Source organism: Cherax quadricarinatus, chromosome 43, assembly GCF_038502225.1.
Source record: "Cherax quadricarinatus isolate ZL_2023a chromosome 43, ASM3850222v1, whole genome shotgun sequence".
Lineage (NCBI taxonomy): Eukaryota > Metazoa > Arthropoda > Malacostraca > Decapoda > Parastacidae > Cherax > Cherax quadricarinatus.
This window is the reverse complement of record NC_091334.1, coordinates 12,765,593-12,784,850: the sequence shown is the minus strand read 5'-3', so window position 1 is coordinate 12,784,850 and position 19,258 is coordinate 12,765,593. Positions and strand designations below refer to the sequence as shown.

Genomic DNA, 19,258 nt, shown 5'->3' with positions numbered 1-19,258 from the left:
CTGTTAATATCCAGTACCCACCAGCAGATCGCACCTGGAATTGGCAGGAAGCTGACAATTTTGTTCCCAATCCCCATCACTTTGATAAAAGTCAAAGTGGAATATGGCCATCTTGTACACTTGGGAACAATGCCACTGAACTAGAATGTTTCTAGTTATTCTTTGACAAACCCCTGATGGAAATTTTGTCAGGGAAAGCAACAGATACTTTGAGTACACCATGGCAAACACAATACGTACTTTCACCAAAATCACGCCTACACCAGTGGAAGAAGACAACTGTGGCTGAGATGTATGTTTTCTTTGCCACAATAATGCTTATGCCACGTGTGTATAAGCACAGTGTCAAATCATACTGGTCAACAGAACACTTGATTGGAACCCCAGGTTTCAGTGATATAATCGATTTGTGCTACTATTACGTATGCTTCACGTCTCAGACAAAACCAGGCCTGACAGAAACAACAGGTTATATAAGATTAGGAATGTGTGTGTGTATCTGAAACAGAAATTCAATATGTATTTTTTTTTATAAAGTTGTTTGTGCTTGTGACTGCTACAGTGGTCTTTTATTGGATATTACTGTGTACACTGGAAGTAATACACTGCAAAATACCAGGAAGTGGCATGACAAACAAGATGTCACACTGTTGTCATCAGTTCACCCTAACAAAATGACAAACACTGGCAGGCAGAATAGAGACCAATGAACCCATTCTAAAACCTGCAGCTGTGATTGGCTACACCCTCAATATATGCTCAGTGGACAAATGTGACATGCAGATTGGGTTTGCTGACTGTGTCTGCAAGAGTTATAAGTGGTACATAAAACACTTTTTCCATATTCTGGACATTTCCATACTCAATGCTTATAATATGTACAAGATGAGGACCAGAAACAAACCACCATACGGCAAATTTTGTTTGTCATCAGACAAATAGTATTCAAGTACCAAGGAACAACACCTGTATTAGAAAACCGCCCACTAAATTATCAACAACTACCCTTTCATCTGAGGCATGGTGATCACTTCCTAATAAAACTGCCTGCTACTGCTTTCAAGAAAAAGGCTCAGAAGAGGTGTTATGTCTGTGCACATACAAAAAAAAAGCACCCACAACAACGCAGAGACACTAGCTTTATGTGTGAGGAGTGTAAAACACCACTGTGCATGACACCATGTTTCAAAGACTTCCAAAGGCTGCAGAACTTCTAGAAACATATCCTGTGACTGTATATGTGTATAAAAAATATAGAAAAACAGTAATAAACAACATTTTATATTGTTCATTTGTGTAAACAAGTTTTGTAAACAATATACTGACAACAGTGTTTGTGGAGTTATTGTGTAGTATAGAAAGAGTAAAAATTTACAAAATTGTGCTCATATTGGTCTCACAGGCCATAAAAGTTACTTGAAAAGAAAAAAAATATTAAAAAATAGAAAAAAGTAGAAAAAACAAAATAAACGATTACCGGGTGACCGGCAGTCGGCGATGCTGCTGTATGAGGTTCACTTTGTCAACTTCACGCCTCCATATCTCGGTATATATTGATGGCAAAAAAAATTTTTTTAGCCTATAAAGTTTAAAAAAAAAAAAAAACTATTTTAGCCTATAAAGTTTAAAAAAAAAAACTCTTTTCATAAGAAAACGAATAACTTTTTTTTTTCTGAATATTTTTCGACCCTGAGAACAAGTCTGGGAGAGGGCCTGTCGACCCTGAAAGGGTTAAACAAAAATTCAAATTAAATCATGCATCTAAAAGATTACATACATGGGCATGAAAAATCTGAGAAATATTGAACAATAGTATACCTTTTGAGACTGTGGGAGAGAAGAAGAGAGAGATGCAGAAGTGAGATCTTTGGTGACGGGAGGAGTAGAAGATGAAGGGTCACAGGAGTTTACAGGCGTGGTGCTTACAAGACCAGTACTGCTTGAACTTGTCTTTACATCAGTAGTAAAGTCAAAAGTCTCTGTGCCGAATTCTAATCCACTGAACTGCACATCTAGTGCTGCCATAGCATCTTCTGGCATCTCCACAGCCGAAAGAGGTATCTGAATAAAAAAATTAATTGCATCAAGTTAAAAATTTATAAAGTGTCAAAAGGCTCTAGCACTTCTGTGCAAACCAGATTTTTAATAGATTAAATTGCTCACTCAATCCCCATTCACTGTATATAGAAAACAAAGGCATTGACCCTCTTAGCATGAACAATTACTAAGAAATACATGAAATAATGAACACATCAATGTATGTAAGAATAATAACTTGAACAACGCCTGTGTACAGCACTGGAATTCCACCAATCACCTCGTGAAATTCAACGATGCCATCACCTCTGAAGTATTAACAAAAATCATCCTCAAAACAATAAGCCCTGCCATCACATAGTCGCTGCTGCTAATACTACACAACACAAGAACATATCAGAGGAACACTGGAACAGGCCTTCTCAAAAACAGCCACTAACAGAAATATTTGTCTAACCTATTTTTATGCTACCCAAGTACTAATAGCTTTTATAACCTTTTACTCATGTGCAAGTTGATTGTTCTACCACATGTATTACTACTACTACTACAACTAATATTACTACTACCACTAGTATTACACCTCACTAAGCCTATATATAGCCTCTGTGTCCATGTATTGTTTGTAACGGCTTTATAAAGCTCCTGGAGAGTGAAATGCTGCCACTATAAAATGTCACATTAGTTGCACTTGTGTTCTTTTACCTAACATATTGTCAGTAATTCTACAAACTTTAATACATGAAATAATGTTACCTATAAATAAGGAGGTGCCATTCATTCAATGATGAACATCTATATACAACACACCTGGAGTTTTTTTTTTTTTATTTTTTTTTTTTAGCACTATTGGAGGCCTGGTCACAGACCGGGCCACGGGGGCGTTGACCCCCGGAACTCTCTCCAGGTAAACTCCAGGTAAACATCAGCAATGAACTGATGCCCTATTCCATATGACAGTCTAAACAAAAGCTATTTATGTTTCCCTGTCATCTTCTCTCATAAAGGATGGACCAAATACACATAGTGAAGTCTGCCAACCCAGAGATGAGCCACTGAAATGTCAGGAAGTATTTCTTCAGTCTCGGAGTATTCAGGAAGTGGCATGATCTCACGTGGTAGGCGCAGACTCCATATATAATTTTATGAGCAGGAACGGTAAGTCCCATGAGGATAGGAGGGAGTGAATCTGGCAAGTGACAACTAAATACTGTTCTTTTGGAAGATACTAAAAAAGAAGCTACAGAGGTTTGTGGAAGAATTTGGAAGTGTATTTAAAAGAATTAAAAGTATACACAGAAAAGAACAAGTGTGATAAGAAACAAAAAGTATAGGCAATAAAAGATTAGATATGAAATAGGAGAGAGTACAGTGCAAGTGAATGTACAGTATTCTGATTTTTAGAAGGGAACATATTAGCAAATGGTTTATGAAAGATTGGTGAACCACAAAATATAAATAAGTGGGGAAAAAAGAAAGCTGGCATATTAAGGCACCTGTGGAAAGAAGTTTATCTTGACAGGCAACAACAGAAGTTTATCAAGTATAGTGGGATCAACAAATTTACATGTGTGTGAAGCATGGACCATAGGCACTGCAACAATTAGGAGGGTAGAGGTAGTGATGTGATGTTTGAAAGCACTGCATGGTGTGAAAATAATGCATAAATCAGTGTGCAGAAATTAGAAAACAAAGTAGGGTTACCCAAGGTATAATTCCGAAGGCTGGAGAAGGGGTCTTGAGGTTATTTGGGCCTTAATTAAAAGAGGACGATACAAAATAGAACAACCAGGAGGGTGCATAAATCTGAAGAAAAGGGTGAAAGAATAGGAATCATCCCAGAAAAGGCTTTTGAGAAGGAGTACAAGAGATTTTGAGTGCTGGGGGAATGGGGGCCTGAGCATACAGCAGCCTTGTGTGAAATGTAAGATCAGAGTTAACGGAGAAAAGTTTTTTATGACTATTGTTGGAGTGTAAGCAAGATAACATTTATGAATGGATTCCAGGAAATCAGGTAGTTGGGCTGAAGTCCTGGAGTTGGGAAGTACTGGCACTCTGAAGGAAGGGTAGGGATGTTGAAGTCAGAAAGCCTATCCTCTTCACCAGACATCATGGCACTGTTGTAAAAACAGGCAAATGAGGTGGCTCTGATAGCTTTGAACAGATGAAATACAACTCTTACAGGAGCCACACACAGCAAGTGCCTGTTTTATTTGCATAGCACTTTTTATCATCTTTTAGAGAGGGTGTGGTAGGTAAGTTTGGGGTGCCAGGTGTAAATGATAATGGGAGCCCTTTGATTGAACTTCGTATAGAAAGGGGTTTAGTTATAGGTAATACATATTTTAAGAAAAAGAGGATAAATAAGTATACAAGATATGATGTAGGGCGAAATGATAGTAGTTTGTTGGATTATGTATTGGTAGATAAAAGACTGTTGAGTAGACTTCAGGATGTACATGTTTATAGAGGGGCCACAGATATATCAGATCACCTTCTAGTTGTAGCTACACTGAGAGTAAAAGGTAGGTGGGGTACAAGGAGAATAGAAGCATCAGGGAAGAGAGAGGTGAAGGTTTATAAACTAAAAGAGGAGGCAGTTAGGGTAAGATATAAATAGCTATTGGAGGATAGATGGTGCTAATGAGAGCATAGGCAATGGGGTCAAAGAGATATGGGGTAGGTTTAAAAATGTAGTGTTAGAGTGTTCAGCAGAAGTCTGTGGTTACAGGAAAGTGGGTGCGGGAGGGAAGAGGAGCGATTGGTGGAATGATGATGTAAAGAGAACAGTAAGGGAGAAAAAGTTAGCATATGAGAAGTTTTTACAAAGTAGAAGTGATGCAAAGAGGGAAGAGTATATGGAGAAAAAGAGAGAGGTTAAGAGAGTGGTGAAGCAATGTAAAAAGAGAGCAAATGAGAAAGTGGGTGAGATGTTATCAACAAATTTTGTTGAAAATAAGAAAAAGTTTTTGGAGTGAGAATAACAAGTTAAGGAAGCCTAGAGAACAAATGGATTTGTCAGTTAAAAATAGAATAGGAGAGTTATTAAATGGAGAGTTAGAGGTATTGGGAAGATGGAGGGAATATTTTGAGGAATTGTTAAATGTTGATGAAGATAGGGAAGCTGTGATTTCGTGTATAGGGCAAGGAGGAATAACATCTTGTAGGAGTGAGGAAGAGCCAGTTGTGAGTGTGGGGGAAGTTCGTGAGGCAGTAGGTAAAATGAAAGGGGGTAAGGCAGCCGGGATTGATGGGATAAAGATAGAAATGTTAAAAGCAGGTGGGGATATAGTTTTGGAGTGGTTGGGGCAATTATTTAATAAATGTATGGAAGATGGTAAGGTACCTAGGGATTGGCAGAGAGCATGCATAGTTCCTTTGTATAAAGGCAAAGGGGACAAAAGAGAGTGCAAAAATTATAGGGGGATAAGTCTGTTGAGTCCTAGGTAGTAGGTTGGTAGACAGCAACCGCCCAGGGAGGTACTACCGTCCTGCCATGCGAGTGTAAAACGAAAGCCTGTAATTGTTTTACATGATAGTAGGATTGCTGGTGTCCTTTTTTCTGTCTCATGAACATGCAAGATTTCAGGTACGTCTTACTACTTCTACTTACACTTAGGTCACACTACACATACACGTACAAGCATATACAGTGGACCCCCGCATAACGATTACCTCCGAATGTGACCAATTATGTAAGTGTATTTATGTAAGTGCGTTTGTACGTGTATGTTTGGGGGTCTGAAATGGACTAATCTACTTCACAATATTTCTTATGGGAACAAATTCAGTCAGTACTGGCACCTGAACATACTTCTGGAGTGAAAAAATATCGTTAACCGGGGGTCCACTGTATATGCACACCCCTCTGGGTTTTCTTCTATTTTCTTTCTAGTTCTTATTCTTGTTTATTTCCTCTTATCTCCATGGGGAAGTGGAACAGAATTCTTCCTCCGTAAGCCATGTGTGTTGTAAGAGGCGACTAAAATGCCGGGAGCAAGGGGCTAGTAACCTCTTCTCCTGTATATATTACTAAATGTAAAAGGAGAAACTTTTGTTTTTCCTTTTGGGCCACCCCGCCTCGGTGGGATACAGCCTGTGTGTTGATAGAAAGAAGAAGTCTGTTGAGTATACCTGGTAAAGTGTATGGTAGAGTTATTATTGAAAGAATTAAGAGTAAGACGGAGAATAGGATAGCAGATGAACAAGGAGGCTTTAGGAAAGGTAGGGGGTGTGTGGACCAGGTGTTTACAGTGAAACATATAAGTGAACAGTATTTAGATAAGGCTAAAGAGGTCTTTGTGGCATTTATGGATTTGGAAAAGGTGTATGACAGGGTGGATAGGGGAGCAATGTGGCAGATGTTGCAGATGTATGGTGTAGGAGGTAGGTTACTGAAAGCGGTGAAGAGTTTTTACGAGGATAGTGAGGCTCAAGTTAGAGTATGTAGGAAAGAGGGAAATTATTTCCCAGTAAAAGTAGGCCTTAGACAAGGATGTGTGATGTCACCATGGTTGTTTAATATATTTATAGATGGGGTTGTAAGAGAAGTAAATGAGAGGGTCCTGGCAAAATGCGTGGAGTTAAAAGATAAAGAATCGCACATAAAGTGGGAGTTGTCACAGTTGCTCTTTGCTGATGACACTGTGCTCTTGGGAGATTCTGAAGAGAAGTTGCAGAGATTGGTGGATGAATTTGGTAGGGTGTGCAAAAGAAGAAAATTAAAAGTGAATACAGGAAAGAGTAAGTTATGAGGATAACAAAAAGATTAGGTGATGAAAGATTGGATATCAGATTGGAGGGAGAGAGTATGGAGGAGGTGAATGTATTCAGATATTTGGGAGTGGACGTGTCAGCGGATGGGTCTATGAAAGATGAGGTGAATCGTAGAACTGATGAGGGGAAAAGGGTGAGTGGTGCACCTGGGAGTCTGTGGAGACAAAGAACTTTGTCCTTGGAGGCAAAGAAGGGAATGTATGAGAGTATAGTTTTACCAACGCTCTTATATGGGTGTGAAGCATGGGTGATGAATGTTGCAGCGAGGAGAAGGCTGGAGGCAGTGGAGATGTCATGTCTGAGGGCAATGTGTGGTGTGAATATAATGCAGAGAATTCGTAGTTTGGAAGTTAGGAGGAGGTGCGGGATTACCAAAACTGTTGTCCAGAGGGCTGAGGAAGGGCTGTTGAGGTGGTTCGGACATGTAGAGAGAATGGAGCAAAACAGAATGACTTCAAGAGTGTATCAGTCTGTAGTGGAAGGAAGGCGGGGTAGGGGTCGGCCTAGAAAAGGTTGGAGGGAGGGGGTAAAGGAGGTTTTGTGTGCGAGGGGCTTGGACTTCCAGCAGGCATGCATGAGCGTGTTTGATAGGAGTGAATGGAGACAAATGGTTTTTAATACTTGACGTGCTGTTGGAGTGTGAGCAAAGTAACATTCATGAAGGGGTTCAGGGAAACCGGCAGGCCGGACTTGAGTCCTGGAGATGGGAAGTACAGTGCCTGCACTCTGAAGGAGGGGTGTTAATGTTGCAGTTTAAAAACTGTAGTGTAAAGCACCCTTCTGGCAAGACAGTGATGGAGTGAATGATGGTGAAAGTTTTTCCTTTTCGGGCCACCCTGCCTTGGTGGGAATCGGCCAGTGTGATAATAAATTTTTTTTTTTTTTTTTCAAGAAGTCGGCCGTCTCCCACTGAGGCAGGGTGACCCAAAAAAGAAAGAAAATCCCCAAAAAGAAAATACAGTGGACCCTTGACCAGCGATGGGATCGATTAACGATAAATCTGACTAGCGATACATTTTATCGCAAAAATTTTGCCTCGATTAGCGCTAAAAAACTCGACCAACACTATTCGTTCCGTCTGAGACACGTCCACTTCTGGCCAGTGTTTACAAGCCAGCCAGCCACCGCGGTCGCTTCCAAGCATACAATCGGAACATTTCATATTATCACAGCCTTTTTAGTGATTGCACCTGCAAAATAAGTCACCATAGGCCCCAAGAAAGCTTCTAGTGCCAACCCTACAGAAAAAAGGGTGAGAATTACTATGGATATGAAGAGATCATTGCTAAGTATGAAAGTGGAGTGCATGTCTCCGAGCTGGCCAGGCTGTACACAAAACCCCAATCAACCATCGCTACTATTGTGGCCAAGAAAACGGCAATCAAGGAAGCTGTTCTTGCCAAAGGTGCAACTATGTTTTCGAAACTGAGATTGCAAGTGATAGAAGATGTTGAGAGACTGTTATTGGTATGGATAAACGAAAAACAGATAGCAGGAGATAGCATCTCTCAAGCGATCATATGTGAAAAGGCTAGGAAGTTGCATGACGATTTAATTAGAAAAATGCCAGCAACTAGTGGTGATGTGAGTGAATTTAAGCCCAGCAAAGGTTGGTTTGAGAGATTTAAGAATCGTAGTGGCATACATAGTGTGATAAGGCATGGTGAGGCAGCCAGTTTGGACCAAAAAGCAGCTGAAAAATATGTGCAGGAATTCAAGGAATACATAGACAGTGAAGGACTAAAACCTGAACAAGTGTTTAATGGTGACACTGACAATGTTGTGAAACACTTTAGGAATGTCATAAAGGAACGGGAGGTACAGGCCTCTATGGGCAGATATGTTGTGCGACAGAGGTCCAGTGACTCTAAAGCTGGTCCTAGTGGCATTAAAAGAAGAAGGGAAGTAACCCCAAAAAAGGACTTGCCACCTCAAGTCCTAATGGAAGGGGATTCCCCTTCTAAACACTAAGACCATCAACACACTCCCCTCTTCCCATCCCATCAATCATCACCAGATCTTCAATAAAGGTAAGTGTCGTGTAACTGTGCATGTCTTCTTCAGTTTGTGTGTATTAAAATTAATATTTCATGTGTTAAAATTTTTTTTTTTTCAATACTTTTGGGTGTCTTGCACGGATTAATTTGATTTCCATTATTTCTTATGGGGAAAATTAACTTGACTAACGATTATTCTGACTAACGATGAGCTCTCAGGAGCGGATTAATAGCGTTAGTCGAGGGTCCACTGTACTTTCATCATAATTCAACACTTTCACCACACTCACACATTATCACTGTTTTTGCAGAGGTGCTCAGAATACAACAGTTTAGAAGTATACACATATAAAGATACACAACATATCCCTCCAAACTGCCAATATCCCAAACCCCTCCTTTAAAGTGCAGGCATTGTACTTCCCATTTCCAGGACTCAAGTCCGACTATATGAAAATAACCGGTTTCCCTGAATCCCTTCACTAAATATTACCCTTCTCACACTCCATAATCTAACATAATCTAACCCAACTCAGAAATGAACTGCAAACCCTATACAAAAGTGTGACAGTTATTAGGAGGATGGGATGAGTGCAGAAGGTCATTTAAACTGTGATGTTTTCCCATTTTTGACAAGACAGTTATTGGTCACCCTACTCAGGGGACAGCCAGTGTTAAAAAAAATATCAAAGCTACAAAGGTATCCTCACTTTCTATGGCAATTTGACTGATAAGCACTGTATTTATAATTACAAAGCACTCAAAACTTACCTTCGAGGCCTGGGGTATCCGAGGTCTCTGCGTCTTCGGACGAGAAGGCAGAGTGGAACTTACAGTTGATAAACTAACAACTTTATTTATTACACTGTTGTTACTTATGCTGCTGGCTAGGCTACTTGTTACCACACTATGAAGACCTGAAAGACAATAATCAATGGAAAAAATAATGGCAAGTAACATCCGTAAAATGCTACCAAAAATACAATTTTGTTGCATGTTGAAAATTAAAAAAAAACTCATCTGTTGCAAGAAGGGTAATAAAAAAAAATTCTGTGAAAGTTACACCAAAAACTTTATGAAGACTGAAAAACAAAAATAATGCAACCATCTTCAACCTCCCCACCTCTTAAAGAGAGTAGGCACTTAATTCCCACCTCCAGGTTTTTAGTCCTGCTAACCGGGTTTCCTGAATTCCTTCATGTTACAATGCTGACACTAAAACATCACATCAAATCCCTAAATCTACTACTCTCCACTCACTAATGATCACACATGCCTGCAGGATACTTAAGCCCCTACCACTTTCAACTTCTTTCACATACACATAGATCTAAGTTTGGAGTGCTACATGAGTGAATGTAGATCTACGTTTGGGCAGTTTAAGGGTTAAACCCTTCCAGAGATGACCCTCACCCTCCTTTCTTCACCAGATTTATATACTCTCTTGGTCATCCTATTTTTATCCAGCCTCTAAAAAAAGCTAGGTTAAATACAATGTTTTTGCTATAAAACCTACCCACATAATTGTACAGCTTACTCTGTAAAATGTACAGTAAACTTTGAAAAATGCACAAATTAACAAATCTATAAAACATACCAGAACTAGAGAAGATGGCTGCCTGCAGCTGAGCTGTGGGAGTCGAGTAGGGTGGTGGAGCTGACGATGCAGGAGATGGAGCAGTAGCCGACACACCAACACTTCCAAGTCCTCCAGCTTTTAAACTCTCCCCTACATTGGCACTAAGACTACTTAAGATGCCATGTTGACTGCCAACACTCAATCCTGGTGCTGGAGATACTAGTGGGGCTCCACCTCCCCTACTACCCCCACCTCCACCATTACTTGTGCTGTTGCTACTCCCTAGCTGGGTACTTGACACCAACCCACTAAGAGTGGACTGTGGAGCTGCCTTTTGTAATAAGGCAGCCAAATCCATTGTCTGAGGTTGGGTAATAGAGGCTGTGGAAGCTGTTGTCGAAGAGTACGTTGAAGCCGTAGTAGAGGTGAAGGTCGTAGCAGTGGGAGAGTAGCTTGAAGCTGGCGGTGGAGGGTAAACTTGTGGTGGCGTAGAAGAATAGACCTGAGAGGGTGCAAGAGACACTGCCGGTCCAACTGATGGACTTCCTACAGACAGTGTTTCTGGAAGAGACTCTGATAGTGATGGTGTCAATGTAGATGTACTGGAACTGCTAGATGGACCAAATACTGTTGTTTGTTCTAAAGATCCAGTCCATTCGCTGTCCCAGTCATCCCCACCCGAAGGAGGCTCATCATCCCAATTGTCTGCAATAAATTGTGAGCTTGTCAGCAATTTTAGTCAGATTACATAAAACAAAAAGGTTAAAACTTTAAAAATGTAATTATCAGTACACAGCAGAGCTTGCATAAAGCTCTCAAAATTTTCACTAATGGTAATACTATTTCAATGTTTCATGCAGGAACTGAATTTATTCACAAAATTTATTCACTGCATTATCTTAATCTGATACCATTCATCAGAATATTTAAAGGTTGCATACCAGGCTGATTAAAAAAAAAAAAGTTCAAATTAAAAATATATACAGCGGTACCCCAAGTTTAGTACAGCTCCCAACTCAATTATGTAAACGTATTATTTTAAGTGTTTTTGTAAATGTATTTTTGGGTGTCTGAAACAGACTAATCTACTTTACATTATTCCTTATGGGAACAAATTCGTTCGGTAACGGCACTCGAACAGCCTTCTGGAACGAATTATGGCCGAAAGTCAGGGCACCACTGTACATTACTTTGTAAGCAAAATCATAGCTTCCTTTAGAAAGTGTCTTATCCATACTGATGCAAAACTGGAATATGTACTATAAAAATTTTTAACCCTTTCAGGATCCAGAGGCCAAATTTTAAAGTGTGCACCAGTGTCCAAGAATTTTCAAAAAATTATTTTGTTACTTTTTCTTATGAGATGGTAGAGAATCTTTTTCTGAAGGTAATAAAACAAAAAAAAATATGAAATTTGATGGAAAATTGACGAAATTATGCTCCCGCGAATTTTGATGTGTCAGCGATACTTACTCATTGGCGGTTTTGCCGACTTTGACTCCCATTTTAGGCCAATTACATTGTTCCAGTCGACCAAATTCTTAGCTATTTCACTAGTGTTACTTCTACTCTATCGACTGAGCACAAGAATTCACCAAGTCAACTGTTTTAACTACAAAATGAAGTGATCAGAAATTGGTATTTTGGCCAATTTAATGCCAAGTTCAAAATACTTTACTCCAATTTCAAAATAGGGTCCAGAATAAACAATGCGGGCATTCCTGGAACTAAACTAACATTTCCTCTGTTCATTAGTTATGTTTTCAGGCTTTACAAATGAATTCCATTTTGATTTTTTATTCACATAATGAATTTTTATTCAAACCAAAAAATAGAAGATTTACTGTTATGCAATATTGTAATAATTGTATAAATAATATAACCACATTTGTGAACGTATATTAGACCCACCAGCAGGCGTGTATTAGATGTGTGAGGTCATTTGTTTACTCTTGAACATCGGCAAAAATTTAACAATTCCGCTACTTTGAGCTCAGTTTCAAGCCATTTTTAGTACTAAAACCAATCAAAATCATCTCTATTTCTGTAATATATCTTCCATTCTATCAAATGAGACCAAGAAATCACAAATACAACTATAAAAAACATATGAAAAGACACTGCAAATTCACTGTTTTAATCGAAAATTACGGTCTCAGTTTTTTTTCTCATTATACACTATGTGTTGCAGGATTTGTTTTATGTGGTGCACACATACCACATAGATGTATTCTCTCATATCTAGGCCAAAATTTACTGCTCACAGCTTATCAGAGTGAGCTGAGCTCGTGACGTAGATCTACGGTTTGGACCCTCAACGTAAAGCTGTAGATCTACGGCACGGACCCTCAAAGGGTTAATATAGTGTAGTACTTTCCAAGAGGAACTGGATAGTTTTTGAAAATACTTCTTAACAAGCATTTACTGCATAAAAGCACAAATTATATGACAATGAAAAGAATTAGTTTTCACATGGTTTGCGGAACCATTAATAAATTTATACGAAACTTAAAGGTGGCCAAATGATAAGCTTGAAAGATGCCATTACATTATAACTTAATATAATGAACCTGCTTTCTATCTTAAATGAACCTAAAATTATAAAAACCTACTAGACAAAAAATCACCCAAAGAATCAGTGAACTAGTCACAAGTGAAAGAAAAAAAAGCTCACCTATCTTAAGACTGTTTTGATGGTTTGGCTTGTCATCTGTGAGAGGCCCCCAGGTGTCTATGGAATCTGGGAAACCAGGTGCTTGCCTGTTTTGGAATGTTCGTGGACCCATAGAGCTCCCCCGGCCACGTCCACCTCGACCTCTGGGCGCAGGAGTTCCATTAGTCATCCTTCCACGCCGTGCCCCATCACCACGACTTGGACCGTCCCAGCTTTCACTGCAAATCATAACCAGATAAAAATATAAAAATCTGAGAAGATTCTATAATAAGGAAATTCCTATTGGTATATAATTACCTATTTGCAGATTAAGTAGTTATGCTCATTGTTCTGTTGTTAAGTCTTTTGTCATTAGTCTTGAATATTTAAAGTTCACAGCCTTTAATATTTAATATTTTTAAGTTCTGAGCCTACTTCAGCCGTTTGCAACTATCCCGAGTATGTATTGTGAAACCTCTGTATTCGTGGGAGCTACAGTAGTGTGCATATTAACTGGGACAGCGATGAAATAAGAATGCTTATGTGAAAAATACATGGCTATGATATGACATAATTGATTTGATTTAGTAAGAGATATGACTACCCTTTGCATTTATAAGCAATGCTACAGGCTTTGGCATAGACTGAACCAACAATGAACACATTTTGGCAAGTAATTCGTTTTGGTACCAGGTCCTATTTACAGCAGTAATTAGCTTCTCCACAGTTGCATATACAGTACACACATTACTTACCTTAAAATATTTTCATCTTTAGCTTACAGTGAGTGGTGAATATATATACTGTAGGAAGTCTGAATAAATGAAGAATGAGTATAACTGAAAACCGTTGTATTAGTGAAATGCTATAAAGCGAAGAACTGTAAAGAAAGTAGGGCCTGCCTGTATGGATAGTAGGACAAGTGAATTTTCCTGTGATTGTCTGGCAATTTTTTGTTATCCATACACAGTTGTGTGTGAATTATGAATAGGTATGTAGGGCATGAAGTATCAGGCAAGCAAGGTACAGTGGAACCTCGAGTTTCGAACTTAATCCGTTACAAGAGCTAGTTCTAAAGTCGAAACATTCGAAATTCAAAGCAATATTTCCCATAAGAAATAATGTAAATACAATTAATCCATTCCAGAAACCCAAAAATATTCACAAAAAAATATATTTTATAGAGATTAATTATAGTTTTACATACACACAACAAACATACATTGTACAATTAGTAATAGATAAATAAACATTTAAATAAATATATAAAATAACATTTTTACTTAACTTTATTGAAGATTGTTGATGGCATCTGGAAGATAGTGAGGAGTGAGGAAGTACTTCCATAAAGACTTTAGGTAACAAGTCCTTATCTGGAGTTACTTCCCTTTAAGATTTCCCTAAAATGGGACAAGGTTCTGTCACTGAACTTGTTGCAGAGATGGCTTGTTTCAGCTTGTTCAGGGTGATATTTTTCAGCAAATGCCTGCACCCTATTCCACACTGCACAAATCTCCTTAATCTCTGAAGTAGGCACCATCCACCACCACTACCATCCACCACCACTACCATCCACCACCACCATAGCAGCTTATTTCACAGTCACACTTAATAAACAAGCACCGAACACAATGAATTAATTGTGAAATGTTTAAATGAGCACACAGGTTAGTGTTCACTTAAGCATAAACAAAGCCAGACTGGCTCACGATGCCTGCGTGGGGAAGTGGACAGTGTGGGCAGGCGGACAGAGCAGGCAGGCAGACAGGTCCAGTACCTGGCAGCTCGAAACACGGGGCATGTTCAATACTAGGGACAAAATTGGTTCAAAAAAAGCGGTCGTAACTCAAAGCGTTTGATAGTCGATATGTTCAAACCTCGGGGTTTCACTGTATATAATGTAAAATTTTCTGAAACTAATGTAAATGTATGTATTTTTGTTTTAAACTATGGTAATGTGCTGTATGTAAAAAATTAGCTATGCAATACAAAAATAGTTCAGAAACTTAAAAAATGTCTTAAGCTTCTATTGTAATTAAATCTGTTCTAAATGAATAGAAATGGCTTCAACACTTTGTTTTTTAAGTAGATGCTGAAGTTATTTCATAAGATTTGATAAATACTAAACTACTATTCAAGGCTTGAGCATACCCTGGACTTCATTTTTAAGAGCTCTGAAAATTCATCTTGCCATGTTTCATGAATAGAACTTTCTGTTATCTTTAAATAATAAAAAACTTACCAGTAATTATCATTAGCTGACCAATTCAACACGTCTGAGCTATAGAAGTTTTTTATATGTACTGTACTTTTTTTTTATTAACTACATAAATGGTTTGCTTTCGTATAGAAAAAGGTTGATTATTCTAGAGAGTGCTTCAGTACTGTAAACATTAAGCATTAAAAATTGGTGCTCACCTGTCTCTACCACCCCGGCCACTGCCACCTCGCCCTCTAAATCTGGGTGGACCACCACCTCTTGGCCTTGACCCGCTACGCTCGCGGGAATTAACCCGTCGATTTTCCTTGTTATTTTCTGCCTCTGTCGGCTGCAAAAGTACCAAAATTTAATTTTATACAAAAATTACAATACCTACTCTGTCCTCTTGTATCTACTGACCTTTCCACATTCTATCATAACTAGTATAGACTGAGGTTCTAAGTTTTTTTTTTTTTTTTGTCAAAAAGTGGGAGATCAACATATTCATGGGTAGTATTTCTGAAGGGTTGAAATCTATAAGCTAATCTCAACACTGAAGAACACAAGAACTGGCTAAGGTGATACTGCAGGGCTACTGGCCTGTTGGGTAGATCCAGCTCTCATCCAACTATTCCCACTCTTGTATCAGTTTAAACTTTGTAATTTGTTTCAATCATCCACAACTAACAGCGAAAGCAGAGCTTTCCTTCATCTTTTTTCTAAATCTGAATTCACCCAATTTGAATCTACTGTTTTGAATTGTATTTTGGATGGATTGTATTTTGGATGGATAAGTCCATGGAGGCAAAGAAGAGAATGTATGAAAGTATAGTAGTACCAACACTCTTATATGGGTGAGAGGCTTGGGTTGTAAATGCTGCAGCGAGGAGGTGGTTGGAGGCAGTGGAGATGTCTTGTCTAAGAGCAATGTGTGGTGTGAATATTATGCAGAAAATTCGGAATGTGGAAATTAGGAGAAGGTGTGGAGTTAATAAAAGTATTAGTCAGAGGGCTGAAAAGGGGTTGTTGAGGTGGTTTGGTCATTTAGTGAGAATGGATCAAAGTAGAATGACATGGAGAGCGTATAAATCTGTATGGGAAGGAAGACGGGGTAGGGGTCGTCCTCGAAAAGGTTGGAGGGAGGGAGTAAAGGAGGTTTTGTGGCCGAGGGGCTTGGACTTCCATCAAGCGTGCGTGAGCGTGTTAGTTAGGAGTGAATGGAGACTAATGGTATTTGGAACCTGACGAGCTGTTGGAGTGTGAGCAGGGTAATATCTAGTAAAGGGATTCAGGGACACCGGTTATTTTTATATAGCCAAACTCGAGTCCTGGAAATGGGAAGTACAATGCCTGCACTTTAAAGAAGGAGTTTGGGATATTGGCAGTTTGGAGGGATATGTTGTGCATCTTTATATGTATACGCTTCTAAATTGTTGTATTCTGAGCACCTCTGCAAAAACAGTGATTATGTGTGAGTGAGGTGAAAATGTTGAATGATGATGAAAGTATTTTCTTTTTGGGGATTTTCTTTCTTTTTTGGGTCACCCTGCCTCGGTGGGAGACTGCCAACTTGTTTAAAAAAAAAAAAGAAAAAAAAAGTCCAGCACCGTATTTGCAGTCCCTTTTATTTCTACTTTCATAACAAAGTAAAATTTTATATGCCAGAGATGAAATGAAGATATCACTTGCTGAGATGGCCAGTTAGTAGAGTACTGTACTGTATGTGACTACAAATATAGGGACATGTGATGAAAGATGACGTTAGCTTCAGCAACCCCATCCCTTTCAATTATAACTTGATGTTTCTTGTACTGCTACACAATTCTACGAAAGTGTTTCACAAAGACAGGAGTGGGGATGATTATGCATGAGTAGAACCTGCCTAATTATTTTTATTTTTTAACACATCGGCCGCTTCCCACCAAGGCAGGGTGGCCCGAAAAAGAAACTTTCATTGTTCACTCCATCACTGTCTTGCCAGAGGCATGCTTACACTACAGGACTCAAGTCCGGCCTGCTGGTTTCCCTGAATCCCTTTATAAATGTTACCTTGCTCACACTCCAACAGCATATCAAGTCCTAATTATAATTATTATTAATTTTTAACACACCAGTCACCAAGTTTGTTAGGCAAAAAAAAAAATAAAAAATAAAAAATTGGTCATTTGTTCAATCGCTGTCTTACCAGAAATGTGATGACATCACAGTTTAAATGTTCCTCTGAACTGCAATATCCCCTTCCCCCTCACTGTAGAGTGTAAGCATTGTGCTTTATACCTCCAGGACTCAGGTCCAGCTATGTTCCTCATACTCCAACAGCCCAAAGTCATTAAAACCACTTGCCCACACTTACTCCAATTTAACCCTTAAACAGTCCAAATGTATATATACATTCACCTGCACAGCACCCCAAATATTTTGATTTTTTTTTTTTGATAGGAAAAAAGAGCATGTCGTACCCAGGCACCCCCAATTTTTTTCATATGGCACACACCCATTCTCTCATGTCTAGGCGACTCAGGCCTATCATGCTAACGTTGAATGAATGACAAATGAAACGTATATATACGTTTGGGGCGCCACGCGAGAGAACGTATTTATACATTCGGACCGTTTAAGGGTTAACACGTTCACACAAGCCTGTTGGACGTTCAAGCTCATGGCATTCAAAACATCCCTTATCCATGAACTCTTCTTTCCAACGAGTCATATATTGCATAAGAAATGGGAGGCAATTGATTCAATCCAAGAAAGAAGATAAATTAATTTCCTTGGATCAAGAGCCCCTCCCTTGAGGGGAAAAAGACTTGCCTAGAATAGGCCAGGCCTACTTTTGTGCTTTTTAGAAAAACTGTTGAATATTGGCAATAATTCCCAACAATATGGTAAAGACAATATGTTGGTTATACTATTTAATTAAAAATTTTCCTGATAAAATACCATAAGAATAGGTCACTAGGCTTACTGCAGAGCTTCTCTGTTTCTATGTAATATAGAGCTGCTCTGTTTCTATGAACAGAGGAGCTCTGCAAAAGTCTACTGACCTATTCTTATATTTTATCAGGATGTTTTTTTTAATAAAATACCATAACCCACACACTGTCTTCTCTACCACATTGTCAGTAATTATTAGCAATTGTCAGTAATTTTTAGCAATTCTCAACAGTTCTCCTAAAGAAACATTATTGAGTTATGATCAAAACAATGCTGCAATTCTTCTACAGTCATAAAGTGTCCTAAAAGATTGCATCTTAATTAACCCTTTGACTGTCGCGGCCGTATATATACGTCTTATGAGGTACCGTGTTTGACGTATATACACTCACAAATTCTAGCGGCTTCAAATCAAGCAGGAGAAAGCTGGTAGGCCCACATGTCAGAGAATGGGTCTGTGTGGTCAGTGTGCACCATATAAAAAAAAATCCTGGAGCACGCAGTGCATAATAAGAAAAAAAAAACTCCGACCATTTTTTTTAATTAAAATGCCAACTTTGTGGTCTATTTTCGTATAGTATTTATGGCTGTATTCTCGTTTTCTTGGTCTCATTTGATAGAATGGAAAACATATTATAGAAATAGAGGTGATTTTGATTGATTTTACTATAAAAAGAACCTAGAAATGGAGCTCAAAGTAGGGGAAATGTTTGATTTTTGCCAGTGTTCAAAAGTAAACAAATGATGCCATTGTCTAATAAATGTCCCACTAGCCATTCTAATATGCAGTCATGAATGGGTTGATGTTATTTATACAATTATTACAGTATTGCAGTAGTCTGCATAATAGTAAGTCTTCTATTTTTTGTTTGAATAAAAATTCAAAATAGAAAGCAAGAGTAATATCAGAGGGGCCTGGAAACATGACTGATGAGCAAAAAAAATGGTATTTTAGAGCCAGGAATGTCTGCATTGTTCATTCTGGACCTTATTTTGAAATTGTCATATTTTTTAGTTTTCGTGAAATTGGCCAAATTGCAAATTTCTGACCACATTATTAGGTAGTTCAAATCGGTAAATGG

At 38.6% G+C, this 19,258-nt stretch overlaps 1 protein-coding gene across 7 annotated transcripts in view; it reads right to left on the bottom strand.

Moving 5' to 3' along the window:
- The window catches only part of lig (ubiquitin-associated protein-like lingerer), a 114,797-nt gene that overhangs the window by 64,895 nt on the left and 30,644 nt on the right, over window positions 1-19,258 (bottom strand). For all 7 annotated transcript variants that reach the window (XM_053784328.2, XM_053784332.2, XM_053784327.2 and 4 more), the window contains 5 exons: window positions 15,461-15,591; window positions 13,064-13,281; window positions 10,408-11,094; window positions 9,582-9,727; window positions 1,819-2,061 (listed from right to left, as the gene is read on the bottom strand). In XM_053784328.2, coding sequence (XP_053640303.2) covers window positions 1,819-2,061; window positions 9,582-9,727; window positions 10,408-11,094; window positions 13,064-13,281; window positions 15,461-15,591 — 1,425 coding nt within the window. The remainder of the gene's footprint in view (window positions 1-1,818; window positions 2,062-9,581; window positions 9,728-10,407; window positions 11,095-13,063; window positions 13,282-15,460; window positions 15,592-19,258) is intronic.